At 35.6% G+C, this 22,014-nt stretch overlaps 1 protein-coding gene across 1 annotated transcript in view; it reads left to right on the top strand.

Moving 5' to 3' along the window:
- The window catches only part of LOC138323727 (E3 ubiquitin-protein ligase rnf213-alpha-like), a 121,983-nt gene that overhangs the window by 83,398 nt on the left and 16,571 nt on the right, over positions 1-22,014 (top strand). The window contains 24 exon segments of the mRNA XM_069268534.1: positions 130-256; positions 1,332-1,526; positions 2,535-2,671; positions 3,173-3,371; positions 4,449-4,842; positions 5,204-5,345; positions 5,607-5,953; positions 6,293-6,456; positions 6,694-6,915; positions 7,612-7,823; positions 8,321-8,429; positions 9,344-9,450; positions 9,642-9,824; positions 10,272-10,520; positions 11,538-11,646; positions 14,997-15,277; positions 16,527-16,647; positions 17,192-17,308; positions 18,219-18,329; positions 18,548-18,601; positions 19,984-20,184; positions 20,467-20,569; positions 21,144-21,178; positions 21,708-21,805. Coding sequence (XP_069124635.1) covers positions 130-256; positions 1,332-1,526; positions 2,535-2,671; positions 3,173-3,371; positions 4,449-4,842; positions 5,204-5,345; positions 5,607-5,953; positions 6,293-6,456; positions 6,694-6,915; positions 7,612-7,823; positions 8,321-8,429; positions 9,344-9,450; positions 9,642-9,824; positions 10,272-10,520; positions 11,538-11,646; positions 14,997-15,277; positions 16,527-16,647; positions 17,192-17,308; positions 18,219-18,329; positions 18,548-18,601; positions 19,984-20,184; positions 20,467-20,569; positions 21,144-21,178; positions 21,708-21,805 — 4,017 coding nt within the window.

A 22,014-nucleotide genomic window follows, 5' to 3' on the forward strand; every position in this document is an offset into this window, starting at 1 on the left:
AGATGCATTCCATTGTAATTACATAATCCTGGAGGACAATAGTTTGAAAACAAATTGGAGAAAACAATAAGAAATTAAGAAAAATACAGATGCAAACATTTGATGTCACTGCTAATACATTTGTTACAGAATCAGGAAAGATGAATTTACTGTTGGGGACGTGTTTATGGGGTACCATGCTGACAGCTGTGCTGCTATTGTGCTACATGTCTACCAGCAACATTACCTGGATGGAGAAATAGTTGACCACACACAGGTATGTATACCAGGTTACTGACCATCAACATTACCTGGAAGGAGGAATAGTTGACCATACACCACTGGTATGTATACCAGGTTACAGACTATCAACAATACCTGGATGGAGGAATAGTTGACCATACACAGGTATGTATACCAGGTTACTGACCATCAACAGTACCTGGATGGAGGAATAGTTGACCATACACAGGTATGTATACCAGGTTACAGACCATCAACATTACCTGGATGGAGGAATAGTTGACCATACACCATAGGTATGTATACCAGGTTACAGACCATCAACAGTACCTGGATGGAGGAATAGTTGACCATACACAGGTATGTATACCAGGTTACAGACCATCAACAGTACCTGGATGGAGGAATAGTTGACCATACACAGGTATGTATACCAGGTTACAGACCATCAACAGTACCTGGATGGAGGAATAGTTGACCATACACAGGTATGTATACCAGGTTACAGACCATCAACAGTACCTGGATGGAGGAATAGTTGACCATACACCATAGGTATGTATACCAGCTTACAGACCATCAACAGTACTTGTATGTGCCATATGTTTTCATAAGGACACATCATGCTTCTCAGGTTTACCTTGTAAAGAATCAACTTGCTATTGCCAAGAATCTTAACTTTATATTTGTGTCAAATTTGATGAATTTTGTTTTTTGATGCATTTTTCCTGACTGCTTGATAATGTTACTGTGCTGTACCACAATAATACATATGGGAACCATGTGTAGATGTACATTTAGATTTTCTTTTGCTGAAAGTTGGTTGCCATGGTAACCAGGCCACTAAATACACAGGTTTTGTAAAATGGTCAATAACTCATCAGCATTTTGATTAATTTTGCTCAAACATTGTCAGTTGTTGTAACATATAAATGTTCTATAATATGACACATCATATGCTTCAATGATGGTCACCATGGATACATCTCCACGGATACATAATGGAGGAACATTTGGTTGTCATGGTCTCTAAGTAAGGAGTATGGGTAGGGGAATATGTATACGTTATTAGTACATTTGATTACAGTTTTAGTTGATTTTCCTTTCAGGTATTTGACTCTGCTATGAGAATGTTGCTGTGGTGCGCTACTCCTGATGCAGTGATGAGGCTGAATTCTACAGTTCTGGCCCGGGATGAAGGAACACTTAATAGGATATACTGGGAGGAACAGCAACATCAGTGTCTGTCTGCTTACCTCCACCAGAAAATCAGACAGGAAAACAAAGACAGTCATTTCGCCCAGGTAACAATTTTTAATACAATGTGACTAGCGTTTGTATTAATGCTATCCGGTTTACTATTGATGTGTAGGACTGAGTAGGACTTGCCCTACAATGACATCTAGTGACATCTTCATTCATAAACTTCCATTCATAAATTCCCTGTTCATTGAATAATATTCCTTTGGACCAATCAGTAGTCATAGGAAGACTGCCTTCTGATTGGTAGAGTATAGAATACACAGATTGTTATATAATACACAGCCCATCTAGGTCAACTGTTGCCTGCTGGTGACTCCTCTGTCCAACTTACATAATCTCTGTTAATGATAATTCAAATTGGACTTACTATCTAAGGCTTATAGACATAAGAGTTTTAAAGTAAACTAATCATATGCCCTTTTTGTGTACTTTAAAATAATGTTTTTAAATGAATGTTAAACACAGATCTGAGGTAAAGGCAAAATAACTTATAAGGCTGCCCTCATATGTGCATGGTTTTACCAAAATAAGTGTATGTACAACATAAGAAACAAGAGTTATTTAAGGATAAAACTCATTTTAATGAAGACTTTTGTTTTCTTTGTAATTTTCATGTAGGAACTTTAATTAAGAAAAATGTCAAACAAAACATATGTATTTTCTGTGATCAGTTGAATGTTCTTGAAATAATTGATATTAAAGTCTTTATAATATGGTTTATATATTTTGATTTTGGAAATTCATTTGATTTCATTCTATTTTTCTGTTTCTGCTGCTTTGTATTTGCAGTGCTTTGAGTACTTTGATTTTTAGCTTGAATACTGCTCGATCTTAATAAAAAATGACATTAAAAATGCTTGTAGTGACAAGTTAAACTAAGTAGTTTTGTTACCAAAATATATGTATTTAAAAATGAAATGTCCCCATTTTGTGTAGAATAGAATTCAGAACTTCATTATTTGCTGAATTACATATCAAGAACTCTACTGGATCACAAGGAAGTTGGTGACCTTAAAAGAAACTTAATTGTTCTTTTTGCCATTGTTAAGGTTACAACCCACTCCAAACTGATCACAAGCAAGGACCTGGAAGAATTGTCCCTAACACTGGGGATCCCTGTAGATAACATGGTGCTTCTGAACCTTCAGTCATTTGACACAGAACAACAGTTTTGTAGACAAATCAAGTAAGTATAACCTTTAGTAATGTTCAGGAGATTGGGCTTCTTACCTGATATCCTTTAAACCCACCAAACAGAGAACCTGTCTATTTGCCAATTGACAGATCGCTAGTTGTCAATCAAATCGTCGGTGCACTGCACGTTGCGTACTTTGCATTTTGTATTTCCTATGGTACGTTGAATAGGTACACATGCATATGTGAGCACGAAGCGTGACTTCATACTGTATGGCAATCTGTCAATATCCGCCTCAGTCTAGTTTTGTTAGGTACACGAGTCCTGATAAAAAAAACTCTGCTAATTATATGCATTCTTCTGATATTTTTCCACTAGGTAGTCCAATTTCCAAGATATTCAAAAGAAATTCAACAATTCCATTGTTTTGAAGAGTTAATTTCCTATTCACTAATTGTTTGCCCATATTTACCTCAATATCATTATTCCAGTGACAAGGTTAATGTTTTACACACTTATTGCTTGTTAAGTGGCAATGTACTTTATATTCAGGGTGTGTTTTGAGAGGGGAGAAGATGAGATGTTGTTGATAGTACAGAGTGATTGTGGGGACCAGAATGCTAGTCTGGTGGCGTGTGCCAGGTACTGTATACAGGACGAACTCCAGCAGCTGGACTACCAAGTCAACAGGCATGCCATCTTTGTCATACAGCTGCCGAGGGTTGCTGGAGGCTGTTTCAATGGATTCCAGGTTAGCTTCCACAGATTAAATGTATTAGGGCAAAATAGATAAATGTTTAACTACTGTCTATATTCTAGAGGTGAAACAGAATAAACATGTAATGGTAACCAATTCTCTAGAAATAAGCATTAATGTATTGTGGCTGTTATTTTTGTGTCGCCTGCAACGCAAGGGCGACACTTAGGTATCACTATGTCGGCATCGTCGGCGTCGCCGGTGTCGTCGGCGTCCGGGAAACGGTTTCCGTGCGATAACTGAAGTATTTATTGTCCGATTTCAACCAAATTTGGTATATAGGTTTATATCAATGAGATCTCGGATAAGTTCGATAATGGTCAAAATCCGTAAATATTTGCAAGAGTTACGGGACTTTAAAATCGTCAAAACAGAAAAATCCATGGTTTCCGCTCGATAACTTAATATTTATCGTCCAATTTCAACCAAATTTTGTAAATTGTTTTATATCAATGAGTTCTCAGATGAGTTCGATAATGGTCAAAATCCGTCAATATTTGCAAGAGTTACGGAACTTTAAAATCGTCAAAACAGAAAAATCCATGGTTTCCGCTGGATAACTTAAATATTTATTGTCCAATTTCAACCAAATTTGGTATCTTGCTTTATATTAATAAGATCTTAGATGGGTTCGATACTGGTCAAAATCTGTCAATATTTGCAAGAGTTACGGGACCTTAAAATAGTCGAAACATGGCTTCCGCTTGAAAACATTAGTATTTATTGTCCGATTCCAACCAAATTTGGTATATTGTTTTATATCAATGAGATCTTAGATGGGTTCGATACCTTTCAAAATCCATCAATATTTGCAAGAGTTATGGAACTTGATTTCTTCACCTAAATTATTAACAATATTTTCAACTGTAAATAACTATTTTTTGTGATGCTGTGCAGGCGACACATTCACTTCCGTGGAATTCTTGTATTATAATTACATTATGTATTCGTCATACATCTTTATATACTTGGTGAGAAAAGTGGTATTCTCTGGCACTATTTGATGTTAGAAAGATAGTTTGCTGAATATATATTTGGCATCACAGAAAATGTTGATTTTCTTATTTGAAGTGTGGTCGATGGCATTCCCTCCATATTGATGACCTTCGACCCGAGGGAGATATGTTGGGGATGTCCCAGATGCGAGGCAAATCTGTGGGAACATTGATACATCATGCAGTAGAAGAAAGAACACAACGACCTACTGAAATTTCCATGGAAACAGATACCTCAGAAGATCAAGATGGCCACCAAAATGATATGGATGTTGATGAAGGAGATTTTAATAATGTTGAAAGACTTTCAACTAACTCAACTCCTCACAAACTTCCTGTGGAAAACCTGGTCCTGAATTGTATTCTTGCTGCACTGTCTATGGTCAAGGATACCAAGATGGACGCTGAAAGGTCAACAGTAAGGGTCAATCAGCTGATGGAGTTACTACACTTTGGGAAAACTGATCTAGGTAAAAAGATATTACTATTTGTTTTGAATTTTAAAGATACATAAGATGGTTATTGCCTTATTAGGTCCACAAAGATAAAAAAAAAAGAGCTATTATTAGGAATGCACTTTGTACTTTGCTTTGTTTACAATAAACAATTTTCATTTTCTAAATGTAATATGATTGGCCAGGGTTCATGTTGAAGAGATTTAAATTTACAAATAATTTAACATTATAATTGTTAAAACAGTTAAATAGAAAATCTAATAAGGATGCCTAATATCAGTTTTATTCCTCTTTTCATTTCTGTCAAATTTGAAACAAAAACTTAATATGATTTTACTTGATTGAATGAAAAATTATGTAATGATGAATGTTCCAGTGACCACCAACCTTGTGAAGGGGATTTGCAAACATCTGGATGTGTTGATGACTGAGAAGGAGCAAGCCTTGGTAAACCCTGGTAACTGGCTGGCAACAGAAGCAGCAAGAGCTGAGGTTATCAACACAGCAGGAACATTTAGGTATATGGATGATCAAGTGTATATCTATTGTGAACAGATATTTAAGTGACAGATCATGAATTAACCTGTGACGGATTGTCGTTATCTTCTGGTGACGTCACCATTGTTATGTAGCTTACAAGTTTACGAGTGTTTTAATAATTGGTGGTCAATCTGATAACTCTTGTTAATAGAATGAGTTTTTCTGATAAGTTGAAGATCATTTTAAAGAAAACAAATTGTTTCTATGCCAACCTGAAACATTACGTTTTCAATTCACAGACGAGCATGGACTCAGTGCCTTGAGACCAAAGTGACCCCGATACTGACTGGAATCATTGCATTTATGGATACCAACAGGAATTTGGAGAGTCTGTATGGGGCCAAAGCAGGGGACTGGATCCAACAACTGTGGCTGGGCGTCATCAATTGCACCAAGGCCACAAATCTACAGTACTCACAGTTTGTGTCACCGGGACAAACCAAGCAGGAACTGCCCGAGGTTATGGTCAGACACACCGGCACAGATGGACACTTGTTTACCGCCCAGATGCCCTTCTCTTGGATCTACTTCAGACTCATAGAGGACTTACTGAACACCACAAAGAGTAATATGAGTGATCAAACAGGTAAAGGTCCAGAGGAATCCACCAGTTGATATGTATATGGTTCATTGTTTTGCTATTTTAAATGTTATTTACTTAACAAGATGTGTAGTTTTTCAATAAGTTTGTAAATAATGCCAGAGTCTCCTTGCTAGTCATCCAACATTATACAGATTTTCTTTCCTATGTATATCCTGTGTTATACACGGTTATTGAATAATAAGAAGATCATTTTTTCTTCCAGATTAATCTTTGAGGTTTATTAATTAAGTCTAAATGTTTACAACTAGTCATCCAACTAGAAAGAGTTCCTTTATAGAATGCCTTATCTGTTAGTCTGAGATATCCTCACTTTCTTTCCAGACGCTGTTGACGTTGTGAACACAGTTAAAAACATTCTGACCAATCAGCCTCTAGGGATCATGCTGCAGCCCCTGATGGACAGAGACAGACAGAGCATCCTGAAGGCTTACATCCATGACTTCGTCCACATGATGTACCAAGTTTCTTCTCGACAAGAACATCAGGTAATGCTTAATGTAGTTGTTATAATCAACTCAAACAAGTGATATTTAACTAACTCATAGTCAAAGCTACAATTGTCAAATGATATTTTTGAGATTCTATATTACTATATATATTATCATAAACAGCACTGTCAAATAATGTATACTATGTATATCCAATATTATATCTGTACTTTTCATTGAATATTTAGATATTTTGTACTATATTTCAAAATGTAACTTTTTCATTTTTCATAGCTTGTTTGCGAGAGTGTATACATCGGATCTAGTACCATTGTCCGACATCAGGCTGCTGATGGTTTAGCCATGTTGATAGCTGTCCATTTGGCATACCAGGAGGCTGTCAGCAGGTTCAGAAACTTCAGCAGTCTCAACCGTGTGTGGCCAGAATGTAGCGAGGCCATCATTGACTTTCAGGAAAGCAGTCCAAACTTCTTCCTTTGCTCAAATGAAGAAATGGTAAGTGATATGTTGTTAGTCTGGCACTTACAGATTTGTGTTGAAATATATTTACTCATCTGTTCTTTCATTTTGTATTTGTCATTAGAACCACATACTTTGGTCACAGAGGATGTGTGTTATGTACTAAAAGTAGGTCACTGTAACCTACAATTGACCTTTGACCTACATTAAGGAAAGTGCAGTTGGTGTAAGACTAGTGAATCATCAAGTAGAATAAATAAGTGCACATAGTATTCATATTGAAGAACATCACCATCAGTATATATATATCTAAACTCAGTTGGCTAAAGGCATTGAGCTTATCTGATTTGAAAACAACATTTGTTAGTCTGAGGAACTAGACTCGGGAAGGTATAATGTAGTCGTCATGCTTAGTCCGTTGTCATGCGCTGTCAGCAGTCCGCCATATGTCATCAGTAAACTTTTCACACTTTGAACTTCTCAACTTCCACAGGTGGGATTGAGCTGAAACTTGCCTAGTATGACCATGGCATGGTCTTGACCAAGTGATGATATAATTGGGTTGATCCAATAGCTACCATCTTGAAAACACATTTTGAACTTTTTCTCAAATCCAAGTATGGCACCAAAAACACCATCTTGAAAAAGTTTATTTATTTCTTTTCTTATTCAACTTATGCCAAATGTTGTCAGATGACTGTTAAGGCCCTTGGGCCTCTTGTTTTATCTCAGACCTTGGATGTTATGGGCTTGCACCTCTTACTCGAGACACTGGAGCCAGTGAAGGATACATTGAACAGGGAAAGAAATCGAGCGGAATGGTTACAGAGAATACGTCACTACAGACCTGCTGTGGAGAGATTGCTGGATATGGTCCGTCCTGGACAGGACCCAGAGACAATTCAGTGTGGACCTCGCTGTGTTAAAGGCATTCAAAAAGCCAGGTTATTCAATACATTTTCTGTGACAATAACAATAATTGTTGAGTTTTATAATTATTGAATTAATTAATCATAATTCTTGCTGTAAGTGTTTAAATGTTTGTCATTGATCACTATCAATGGCGGATTTCTTTTACGATGTGTCAGATGTTATTTGCTCAAAGATTACAACTGTGGTCATTCATATTATTAATTTTTGGAGTTATGTTTTTACAGTGACTGAATTTGATTCTGATTTGATCTTTTTCCTTTGATCCCTTAATTTATTCATCGCTTCTTCTAGTGTTGTGGTTAAAGAAAATCTTTCCCTACCTAGAAGGTGTGACAACAAAATAACAACCCAATTGGTTATTCATGAACATCCAGTCTGAGGCTTGAGGAGGATTAGACATTCATGAATTCCCCAGTGGGTGGTAATTTTGGGTCACACCCTCACAGATAGGGATCTGATATCTGTTGGTTGTTCAGATGTATTGATGTCCAATGTTGTTGATCCACAGAATGACCTGGAACTGTGTGCTGGTGATGAAGCTATTTTTAGAACATGTTTATTCGCTTCAAGCAGCAGATGATAAGTTCAACATCAACAGATGTATGCCTTTGTGGACGGTATGTATAACAACATGCACCAGTATCGGTTTATCATAGCGCCCCCCCCCCCCCCCACTTCTCTGATATAGGAGCACTATACCAATCACTATGTCAGTCGATCCACCCAAATGTTTACCCCTCCAGATTGACAGCTATCCTATGCATATAATCAATATTATGTAGATTGCAGTAGAGGTCTACTAGTTTCCTTAGAAGCCTGTAACGGCCACAAATTTGAGCCTTATTTCCAGTGGCAAACACTTTCCATTATACCAGTAGTACAGATTCTAGCAAACCAATTCAGATTAAAACATACAAATTGTGACTCATGCAGTTTTCAATCAAAATTAAAATTTTGAACCATAATAATACCACTGAGGGTCATCTTTCTTGCCAGAGTTTGGGGCCTATCTGGTAGGCAATAGATTTCTTATCGGTCTACAAATACCATATATATCCATTGAAATTTCATATCTGTTAAGAGAAAGACAGCTTTTCTTTACCATCCTGATGGCCATTTCATTCATTGAAAATTATATAGGTCTGTCATGTGGACAGGGATATATATCGAGGCATGCTGGGGGTTGACATCAAAAATCTTTGACTAAGGTTGAGATATCCCTATCCACATGACAGGTCCAAGTTTGATTTTTTTCTCTCATACTTTAACGAAAACTGATGAAAATTCAATAAATAAAAAATATTTTCATTCATCGTCATCACATGAATATTGCAACACGCCAAAATTAATGACATCATTGACAATTGTTGTCACGTATATTGATGATGTCACGGCATTGTCTAGCGTGTTTCCCCTACCCGGTAAAAGACAGGGTTTTAGATTAATTACTCTTGGTAGTAGTTACTATCATTACAATTTATGACATGACCTCAAATATATGTTATCAATTATTTGTTATCTTTTGTTCCAGATGATGAAAAATGGTGCGGACATGAAATCTCTTGGAGCTTTGCAAAAGGTTGAAAAATTCTTGAAGATGTGCAACAAACTCGCTGTTGAGTACTACTTTGATATCAAGTACGTAAATGAATATTACAAAGGCTTACAGTCTACAGCAAGTTAAGCACTGTAGATTTACAGTCACTATGTGTATTCGTCCGATAATAAAATACATGTTATAGTTGGTGTTTAATCACATGGATGTTACAAAGAAACTGAGCTCTGTTAGACAAAAGTTCAGTTAGTTCCAACTTTTTTCTTATCTACAGGAAAGACGAGAAGTGTGCCCACTGTGAGAATGACATGGAAGGACCACCTGTCTATCTTCCTTGTAAGGACAAAATCTGTCAGAGATGTTACAATGACACAGTCATCATCAAGGAGATGATATGTCCCATTTGTCAGGCTGAAATTCCCCCTAACCTTAAACCAAATGAGGATATCCATAAAAAGTATGTATGCCAAGCTATAGCAACGGTTACCAAGTGATCAGTGAGGCATTACTTATCAAAATGAAGTTAAAAGGTCTGTTGTCTTGATAACAGAATTCAACATTTCGATATTGTTTGATGAACATCCGTATACAAGAAGATTTATGGATTCTTAACACAATGACACAATATTTGTAAACTTCTGGTCATTTTAACAAAATTAAATCTTCCAAATGGTTCAAATTAAGATATTGTCAGTTTTCATGTACCAGTTTTACATTGAACATAATGTACCAGTTTTACATTGAACATAGTATATAATCTTGTACATGTATGCCCAAATGAAGAACTAGTTATAGAGTTAATTTGGCAACCACATGTTAACAATGATCTCTTTATGGCTTTGCCTGTAGCCATTTATCTATGCTTAAGTAGTATGCTATAGAATTGCATATTTTCGCTTTGCAGTGAGAAAAGTAAGAAGTACTTCGACTACAAGAAAAGGATCAACAGTTTCTTTATGGAAGTTGTGTCCCAGCTGTGTTTTGCTGATGATACACCACCCTCAGACGAGGTAGTCGAGAAACTTCTTAGCTACATCACAAGATCAACAAACAAAGGCACTGTTGTTACCAAGAAAATGACAATATTTGATGATAGCATCGATCCTACCCCTGTCCTGAGATTGTTTCTACTGCAACTCCTCCTTCGGACCAGGTAAAAATCACATGCGAATAAACCACTTTTGTTGTTGTTAGGTCACCTGACCATAGGTCTTGGTGACCTATTGCGTCATCTTTTGTTCATCATCGTGCGTCGTCCTTAAACATTTCCTTGTGAACATGATAACTTAAGTAAATGGAGCTGTAAATATGAATGGAGCTTAATGAAACTTTGTGTGTAGACTACCATTGGAAAGATCTCGGACTAGTACGAAAATCAGCATGATTCGACTTTAATTTATGGATATATTGCCCTTTGCACTAATCATTATTATTGGACCATGTGAATGCGATAAATATGCACTAAACTTAATGAAACTTTGTATTTAGACTAAAACTGGAAAGATCTCGGGACAAGTTAGAAAATTGACCTGATTAGATCGTAACTTACGGAGTTATTGCTCTTTGCAATTATAGTCATTGAATCTTGTGAACATGATAACTTGAGTAAATATGCCTTGAGCTTAATGAAACTTTGTATGTAGACTAACATTGGAAAGATCTCGAACGAGGTTGAAAATCAGCTTGATTCAGCAATCATTTACGGAGTTAATGCCCTTTGCAATGATAATTATTGAACCTTGTGAACACGGTAATGTGAATAAATATGCACAAAGCTTGTTAATGAATATTTGTATGTAGACCTATTAGATATATGTTCCTATTTCTTGAACAAAAGACATCAGTTGGCTAGTAAATTATGCAACAAACTTGTATCAAATATCATATGAGGGCCAAGGCCCATGGGCCTTTTGTTTTAGTATGCAATAAAATGAAGAAGTGATTCTCCAAAAGTTACTAAACTGTTGACATACACTGTACACAAGTCTATTTTAGACATTAGAGATCAAGTTGCACCATGTAACTTTGAAACCTGTTGGGCCACAATAGTTGTTTAGTATTCCTTTTAAAGTTTATTATTAAATTTAGGCTTGCCAAATACTTTAAATTACATTGAATTTAAGAATGATATAAATCCATCTTTTTATGACTATTATGTTTTCTTTTTTAGTGGAGATCAAGTATCCATCTATCTTGAAAATTACCTACAGCAGACTGCACGATTTGTTGACCAAGATCAACTGGTCGAACTGTCCCTCCTGATCTTGCAATGTCTTGAGGTAAGTTGTCGCTTTCACGTTTAGAATTGAATTCTTCTTTTTGAGGAGAAAATGTTATATGAAGTCCCTACTAGAAAAGAGGAAATTTCAAACTGCTCATAGTGATTGACCGAAGGGATGATCCAGACAATATGCATCGCCATTGTCCCTGTAGTTTATCTGTATGTTCTATGTGTTCTGTGAATATTCTTTACCTTCCTTAGTTTGTAAATCTATTTGTTATTCCTGGTTTGTCGGGGATATTGTTTTGGGCTCCGTCCATCCGTCTGTCTGTCTGAGATCTTTTTCCGGACTACAACTCCAAAACCGTTCAACGCAGCTCTTTGAAACTTTCAGTATACATCAGACAAGTGCCCTAGTTGTGCCTTTTGCTATTTCGGACCTTCCATTTTGGGAATTTTTTTCCGTTACCATAGAAACTTAGTCGAAAATACCAAATTACTGTTTCCTTTTGTTTCTGAACTATAACTCCAAAACCATTTAACGCAGCTCCATGACAGAGGGGCAGATTGCCTCGAAAATTAAACAATATTTTGTCCACACTGTTAGGATATAATTTATTGCTCTATATTTACTACTTTAAGTAATTTTTACCCATACAGACATACATGTATTTTTATAAGGATACAGTGTTATCTGGAAAACAAGCGTCGATATTACTTCTTAAGTGACCCATGTACAATATTAATGTAATTTGTATGTACATATACGTAGCTTATACATGTATTAAATTGAAAGTGTGTATTTTGTTTGTATATACATGTACATTTAGAGCTTAAGACATATATAAAACAAGAATTGATAACCGGCAATTTACTTAATTCTCTACCTGATTTAATTTAAATGAGACATTCAAGATGTGCGGACAATGTACACACACTACTTTTGGTACATTATGCAATCACACAGCTGTATGTAGCTTTAAAAAAATTAAGATGAATACAATATTGAAAAAAAAAAAAAAAAAAAACCTTATGTCTCCTAAATTTTCTATGAAATATATTGTTCTTACATTCCTTGTATAAAGTTTTGAAATCTGCTAAATATCATGTTTTTTTGTTCCTCCTGGCACTATCAGTTAACTAATTAAAGGTTTATATTAATTAACTTTTAATCTTGTTATTATAAATGGAATAGTGTGCAGGGCATTATCTTCAATGATTTCTGATTGTCTTAAAGGGACAATTCAGTGAGGCTTATTCTGTTGCATTACCATGAAGCAAAATATGACATAAATGTATTGTTTTTTAACACAATGCGTGTAGCGTTTGTATTATTGCTATCCGGTTTACTGTTGATTTGTAGGACTTGCCCCACAATGACATCTAGTGGTGACCTTTTGAACCATTTCATTCATAAACTCCCATTCATAAATTCCCTATTCATTGAATAATAATCCTTTGGACCAATCAATAGTCATGGGAAGACTGCCTTCTGATTGGTAGAATATACAGAGTGTGTATAGAATACATAGAGTGTTATATATTACACAGCACTATCTATAGGTCAACTCCCTGACTATTGCGCCTGCTGGTGACTCCTCTGTCCAACTTACATAATCTTTGTTAATGATAATTCAAATTTGACTTACTATCTAAGACTAAGTATCTGCTACAGCTAGGTTCATTGTTTGTTGGACCAAAACTAGTTTATCTTACCTATCTGTTATACCGTATTTTTGCGCGTATAGTGCGCACTTTTTTTCATAATTTATCAAGTGAAAAGTTGGGGGTGCGCACTATACGCAGGTACAAGGCATGGCCAGGTCCTGGGTTATGATCACCAACCGGCAGGTCCCGCGAGCTATGCAGTAACATTTTGTACACGTTGTCGTGAAATAATTATGATTAAATACTTGGATCTTTAAGTCAGTGGTCAATGCATATATTCAATATAAAAGGAAAACATCACTTGAAATTTCTATCTTTAATTCCTTGAAAGTCCGTTTTGAGAGCACGTGTGTTCATGACCGGATTCATGTTACGATCGTGAATATTCAGTAAGGTATCTCCAAATCTAAATGGCTAAATGAATATAGCCTGGAGCTTGAAACGATGTATAAGTGTGTAATTAATTCGTCACATTAGACAGATTACCTTATAAATAAGTTTCTCCAGCATGTGAAAACTTTTGAACCTGCAAATGTTTACGGAAGTGAGTGTAATCCCACATGCAGAGCCAGCAAATTAAATACGAAACTAAAACCTTCCTACATTAACACTGACCAATCGGCACTATAAATGATGGTATGACTGTAAAATTTACTCTTATTACTATCTTTTGAAATGGTTCTTTAAGATATCATCCTGATTTCAATACCAATTGAAATAATTGAGAATACGGAAGCGTGCAGTCAGTAATCAAATATGGCGGCCACCTGTGGTTGATTAGCCTACTCAGTCGGCTTTCCAGCTAATATCTTGGACAATGATTAAATCTAAATGCCTATCAGATACACAATAGACTTGATTGATACCACTTGGAATTACACAAGGTATGGTTAATTATTTGATTGTAAAAACATCGTTGTTGATATCCTCATTATAGTGTCACCGGCAATTCACAAGCTAACTAGGCCTGCCGTTGTGTAAACAAAGTGTCAATCATCATGTCAAACTCCTCTCGCCAGTTAATTTTAATGAACAGAAGGTTGTTTTAAGCACTGATAAACAATAAGAACCGTTTGATTTTGTTCTTCAAAAGTGTTTGGAGGCAATGCAAAATGTTGTGATTGAAGATACAAAAACTGAGATTTTTTTTTTGCAAATATTTTTTTTTCCAAAATGAAACTCAAAAACGTACCTGCGCACTATACGCGGGTGCGCACTATACGCGCAAAAATACGGTATAATAACAGCAGGTATAACATGTACATTCAGAAATCATACCCGCGAAGTTACATATGTTAATCAAATGCAATTCATAACCACTGAGGAGTTGGTGAAATTATATTTAAACAAGAACATGCACCTAATAACGTAAGCATGTTACTGTAGGAACGATTTGAGTAGTTCTAGACAAAAAACTCTTTACTACACTGGCAAGAGCCAGAGTTCCGCATATAAGACGTCCGACCACAATGTGTAATGGCGGACAGCAAGTTAGTTTGAACATTTCACATACATTTCACTACAGTGGGCTTTTCTTGCATATCACAATAAAACCATTAATCAAATTTCCATTAGAACTGGTTTGTTTCCAATATATATGCAAATTTTAATGTACTATTAGACTGAATTTTCCCTTTATAAATCTATGACAATGTGAAGATTGTGATAGGCTAAAGTACTGAAAAAGGTTTTATGACTCATGAATATAGATTCAGTAAATTCAATCCTATTTTTCAACAGGATGTTTACCACCAAGACATTTCAAAAAGTGAAACATCAGAAAAGAAAGAAGTGCGTATGGCTACAGATATGTTAAAAAATAACTTACACAGCATTGACACTGAGGAACTGACTTTTGTGAAACTCTACACCCTGGCAGAGACACGGTTTGCACTGAGTGTAGTGGCAAAATACGTACAGAGAATCTATGTGGACAAATCGATCAAGATGACAAGGGGCTATAGACAGATGATCGATGCTGCAGCCAGGCTATGTGAAGAGTGTGGGTCCGAATGGCCTTGGTATTTATGCATTCTTGTCATAACTTCAGTAAAAGTAGCGAAAAGCAAGAGTTACAAATTAAAGAATTGGAATGGAAAAAAATGGAATAGAAAGTGTAATAAAACTCTAAATAATTGTGCTGTAAAATTTTCATTCTCTAATCAAATTAAACCTTGCAATAAATCATGCATCTTCAAATTTATCACTTTCTTTGAAAGGACAAAGTAATATTAATGGAATTCACTGTGGATTTCTTCATAAAATATATTGACCATCAGGCATCAACTTTTCCTATAAAACAACTTCTTCTCCAAAAGTTGAAAACCTAGAGTCCTACAATGAGGCCTATAGCATGCTGGGATGAAATGCTATCAAGTATGTTCAAATGAATGGCATTGACATTCAGTTAAGGTCACAGGGGTCAAATGGTTAAAATCTTTAAACAACTTCTTCTCAATTAGCAATCGGCTTTGATACCTAATATTGGGCCTATAGCATGCTGGGATGTTGGGCTACTAAGTTTGTTCAAATAAATGACATTAACCTTAAATCTAGGTCACAGTGGTCAAACAGGCTAAAATATTTCAGACAATTTTTTGTCATAATTAACAGGCTGAGACACCCAGTTTTGGGCCTGTTACATGCAGGGATTAAGGGCTACCAAATTTGTTCAAATGAATGACCTTGATTCAAGGTTACAGGGGTCAAAAATCAATAACTAAGAGACCTAGAAACCTGATATTGGGGCTGTTGCAAGGTGTGATGAATGGCTACTAAAGTTTGTTCAATGACCTTGACCTTCTTTTGGGTTACACGGGTTAAATAGGTTAAATTCTTTAAAAGACTTCTTGTCAATGGATGAAGAGCTACCAAGTTTGTTAGAATTATTTACCTTGACCTTCTTTCAAAATCACTGGATTTAGATAGGTAAACAACCTTCAAACAACTTCTAATATAAGTTGTAAAGACCTAAGTTATTAAAATATTAGGCCTGTAAAATCTAGGAAATACATGTACATGTGTAAACACAACAACAAAGTAATCCTGCTTCTTTGATTTAGTCATCAACTTGATAGTTAACTCCCTTTGCCTATAAATCCACTTAGTAGCATTCTGGTTTAAATACAAGCAATACTGACTGGGGATATGACTAATCTTGTTGTCATTATTTTTAGCCTAGATATGCATTTACCAAAGTAAGGGTGTTTTTATTAACAAATGATTGTCAGATGACCATTAAGGTCCCGTGGGCTTTTTGGTTTTTTTCAGTATATACTTTATAAAGCTGTTGTGTCGTCGCTATGGCCTTGACAGTTATGAGACAGTATGTAAGTCTGGAGATGCTAACATGTGTCGCTGGCTTCAGATGCTGGACCTAGAACGTGAGGAGGTTGGTAAAGCTTATGAGGAAAATAGGTTCAGTCATTGAAAAATATATTGATTTCATTATTTTATTTTCTTGCATCAATTAATGTAATAATCTGGATAAATGTATTAACATAGAAATATTTCCCTACATTCACTAGTATTCAAATGTATATCACCAGGTACTCAAATGTTTGGACCTGTATGTAATTATTTACGCATTAAACTATCTTCCTATGGTATCTATGGACTATATAGAGCTTTGCAGACAATCGCTCTAGCGCAAAGAAATGATTGTCTGCAAAGCTCTTGCATCTATATAGATCATGGATGCCATAGGAAATTAGTTTAATGCTTATATTTACATTATCAACTCATTTTAGGGTACTGCATTAACATTGTTTAAGCTAGACCAGGAAACCCGTTTATCAATGATGATTTAATCCACAAGATTGAACAGCCATTTTGACAGTGATCGGTTGACGTCACCACGTCAACATTAGTGACGTCAAAATGGTCATGTTATGGGTGTCAGTTATACCATTAGTTATGACATTTTATATCACTAGGTGCTCGAGTGTTCAGACCTGTATGTTGTTTGTGGAAACAACTACATTGCCTGTCGGGAGATGGTCACCAGGTGTAAATTGGGAGAGGACCCAGCTTCTCTCATACAACAGCTAGAGGTAATTGTCTCTACACTTAAACCTTTACATGTTTACTATTCCGTCTTTGCATATTACAGAGTTAGCTCCCTTGCGGGTAGGTATTGATTATTACGTCATTATTTTGTGAGCACAATTTACGTCGTTTTCTCCGAAAAGTATGACGTTACGCTGACAAACACATGACGTCACAATCAATACCTACCCGCAAGGGCAGATAACTCTGTAATATGTAAATACAGAATAATAGTTAGAAAATAACTAATAAGTGTTTAAAAAAAACTATTTGATGAAGACCTTGAGAAAATTTTAGGGTCCATTCTGTGCTTCAAACAATGGACATTTTTTCTCAAAACAGATTTTTTTTTTTTGGTAGAATATTCAATATTTTGGAGATATTTTGGAGATCCTTATTCTAAATTGCCTTTATTAAAGATTTTTTTTTTTAATGTCACATACTGGGATAACAATCTACCAAGTTTGTTCAAATTGATTACCTTGACCTTCATTCAAGGTTACAAGTGTCAAATAGGCTAAAATCTTTTAAATGACGTCTTGGGAATAACAAGGAGGCCTAGAGACTTGTTATTAGGCCTATGACATGCTGGGATGAAGGGCTACCAAGTTTAAAGGTCACAGGATCATTTAGGCTAAAATCTTTTAAATGACTTCTAGCATATAGCTAAGAGGCTTAATGGCTTGATATTGGACTTGTAGCTTGTTGGCATGAAGGACTACCCTGCTTACTAAAATGAATGACTTTGACCTTCATTCAAGGTCAAATTCATCAAATATATCAGAAACTGGCTCTTCTATTAAAGAGTTCTTTGTATTGCCTTAATTGTTTGCCACTACTGTATTCTTTGAGGTGTTGTATTGTGCCCATAGTCAGATGACTGTTAAGGCCCATGGACCTCTTGTTTTGTTAAAGGCCTTGAGAAGCACGGATTGGAAGAAGAGAGTGTCTCTGCTGTTGGCTGTGTATAGAGAAATGACCATGTCTTATGTGTACCCAGAGGACAAAAGGAAGACTCAGCCAGAGGTGACAGCTTATACTTTGTGTTGAAATACTTCTAAATCTGTAAATTGTGCCTATAATGTTGTACCTCATATAACTAAGACCGTTGACAATTATTGTGTCAAATACCAGGCATAGTAAATGTTTATTGGAAAATTAATCTAATAAAGGGAATGAGGTGATTTAAAATTACTTAATTACATTAATATTTGTCTAAAATATGATGTTTGCTTTAATTCTAGATGTATGAACTGCTGTATGAAGCTTTGTCCAACCATCAGTTGTTTCAAGCACAGGTAAATTACACTTTCACTTAGTACAGTATATTATTATACCTCACTGTCATTTAAGATGACCTGATAGGATTAAACTCGATCACATGACATTGAATAATTTAGATATTTCACCAGAATTCAAAGCTTGGGAATTTGAACCCCTTGGAATCTCCACACATGACAGAAAGTGGACATTGTCTGCAACTTAAACCAAGGTGGCTACGGTGTTTCTAATTGACTGCAGATTTAGCAAAATTGTTGGCAGCTATTTTTGTTCGTTATAATAAAATAATTATGTCCTTATGTCTTGAGATACATCTAGAATTGTCTCCCTGAAAAGAAAATTTTATCCCAGGCTTTGTCCTCTGGAAAATAAACTTTTCTTATATGGGTGATTGGATGGTGTGATGGTTAAACCACCTGCCTCAGGGTCAGGGGTCACCTACCTGATCATGTGGGTTTTCTCGGGGCACTCGGTTACCTTCCACTCTAAGACCCCTTGCGCTTTCATCCGGGCCATCAGAAGTGATTTGTATAAGTTGTATACCTTGTTTCGCAATCGATATAAAATAAATACAGGGTTCCCACGCAACCTTGAAAACTGGAAAAAGTGGGGAAAATTGAAATAAAAAATCAGGATAGGGAAAACCATGAGAAACACGGAAAATTTGTTGAAATACCGTGATAAAGCCTTGAATTTTATTACTAGCTTTAATTTATTAAACTGTGTCCAATCAGCAATAAGATTATTTATTAAACATGAGAGGCATGTAGGGAGATACACAAACAAACCAATGTTGATATATAGTTTGTTCATTGTTTTCTTTCATAATGAATGTAGTTTTATGTTGGAATAGGTCCAGTCAGCATCATTCAAGTTGCATTACTCCTAAAAATAAGCACACAACTTGTGAAAGGTATCTGAAAGTGTGAAAACATGACTTGAATTTCACTTATTGTCCTTGAAAAATCCTTGAAAAAGCCTTGAATTCTGGTCCAAAAAAAAAGTGGGAACCCTGTAATTAAAGTTTTAAAGAAACTTTTCTTGTAAACAATTCTAGATGTATCCCTTTACGGAGGGCCATATTTACAGTATGATTGTCTATTAAATTATGTATAGGTTTTACTGTAAATGAGGGCGCCACAGTGGATGAGTGGTGAAGATGTCTAAACATATTACCACATAACCTCCACCAGGGATGCGAGTTTGAATCCCATGTAGAGCACTGCCTGTACTGATGGTTTTTCTCCAAGTATTCTGGCTGTCCACCAACAAACCTGTCCGTAAAAGGCACTAGCTGTTAATAAGATGTTAAACTAGTAAATCCAAGCCAAAATACTGTAAAGGATTAATAATGAAATGGTATTTGATGTAACAATGTTGTGTTTGATTCTATTTACAGACTAACCTTCTTAAAGCAGTGTTCCAAAACACAATCTGGCGACATGTTCGCTGTTTGGATATTCGTCCAGGAATGGAGCTGAAGGACCAAAGCATCATTTGTCTTCTGGTCCATGCTGGGATCACCTTTCTACAGATACCAGATGATAAAAGTCTGCTACAGCCACTTATAACACTGGCCCTTCTACCACAGAACATGGCAGTATGTACCCTCCAGTATAACACTGGCCCTTCTACCACAGAACATGGCAGTATGTACCCTCCAGTATAACACTGGCCCTTCTACCACAGAACATGGTGGTATGTACCCTTTAGTATAACTGTTAACAACAATTATATTGGACATTTAACAATTAGTTTGTTTAATTTAGATATCATTCTTATACATTGCATTATGTTTGCTTTCTTGGTATCTTAGTTCTTGTCATTTTATGAAACAGACTACAATTCTATGTTAATGGTGTTTTTTTTTTACTTTAAACAGAACTCATTTCTACCAACAATGCCACAGGATGACATGATGGAAATCAGAGAAGCACTTCTAGCAGCCAGGGATCAAGCTGGCAATGAAAATCCTGTCATTTATCGTAAGATTTTTAAAATATTGAAATCAAAAATATCTAAAACTCCTATCTTCGTAATAAAGGGACATCACTCTAAAAAAAAGTGGAGGTATCAGATATAGACTATGTACATCTACACTGTGTAAGGATTATTGCTGCCAAGTTTCGTTGATATTCCTCCAGTACTTTTAAGAGTAGGTGTCAACCGTTTTGTAACATAGGTAGATCGTTGATAGTTATGATATCATGATTTCCTCAGGTAAACATACACAGATTTAATATCAGTGTCTGAATCACCACAAATTTTATCTTTTTATCCCTCTGCCATGAAATAAACAATAAGTATGATGTCCAGATGTATATTGTTCCCTCTTTTTGGATCCAGCATCAAAGTCATTTCCTGGTCTAAGATTGGCTGAAATTAAAATTTACATGTTGAAAGAACAACTATCAAACAGTAGTTTCATTTGGGGTAAAAATGTCTTACAGACAGTTTTGTATCTAGTTATCCATTAAGTTGTTTGATGTCAAGCCTTTCCGCGGACGATGTTTGAAGTACTAGATATAAGGATTTCATTCAAGTTTCACTTTGTTTCAGGCTGTCCAGATGGTCATCCATACATAATTGGAAATGTAAGTTTCAGATACACATGTATATATTTGTAGTCGTTTACATTTATTCAGTAAATGAAATGGCCATATTCAAGGTCAAATTTACCAAATTTAAGAACAATAGTACTAAATTTGGGTATTTTCATAAATAGGTAAAGATTATTATGTTTTGCAATCTGATAGATGCTTTGGATAAGCTCAGTACACCTTAATATGAAGAAAAATTACCTTGACTTTTGTATTCAAAGTTAAATATATCAGCTTGTTATTTTACTTTACATACTTCAAAACACCAAATATTTACACAACATACTATGGTTACACATGCTGTCAAGCATTGAATTTTTGAACAATGTGAAATGCCAGATGAGTTGTGAAGACTGTTTTGTTCAATAAATATTTAAACAATAGCATTTTGTAAACCAATACACAGTTTCTGCTGAAATACTGATGGATTTGTGTAGGAGCGATATGACGTACACCAGTTTTATTATTCTTAAGTGACTATTTGTATAATGACATTAACGAGTCAGGTATAAAACTGTTTTAGTGTGGCAGACCAGCAACTCTAGGGAAGTGTAAGGATTGTGGTAAAGACATTGGAGGCACTGGTTATGTCCTCAGTAGGGGCAATATACAGGATGATGGGTAAATAATGTACCTGATAAATGTAACAGATGATATCTAAATTATGACCTGATTTTCTTTTTTAATCCCCCTTGTCAATTTATCAAAACTAATGTAGCCATTGATTGAAAATAGAAATGTTTATACTTTTGATTCATTTCTGACTAAATATTTAAAATTAAAATGATTCACAAATTCTACATCCTTGTTCATATTGTACAGAATGAGAA

This window comes from Argopecten irradians, chromosome 1 (assembly GCF_041381155.1).
Source record: "Argopecten irradians isolate NY chromosome 1, Ai_NY, whole genome shotgun sequence".
NCBI classification, from domain to species: domain Eukaryota; kingdom Metazoa; phylum Mollusca; class Bivalvia; order Pectinida; family Pectinidae; genus Argopecten; species Argopecten irradians.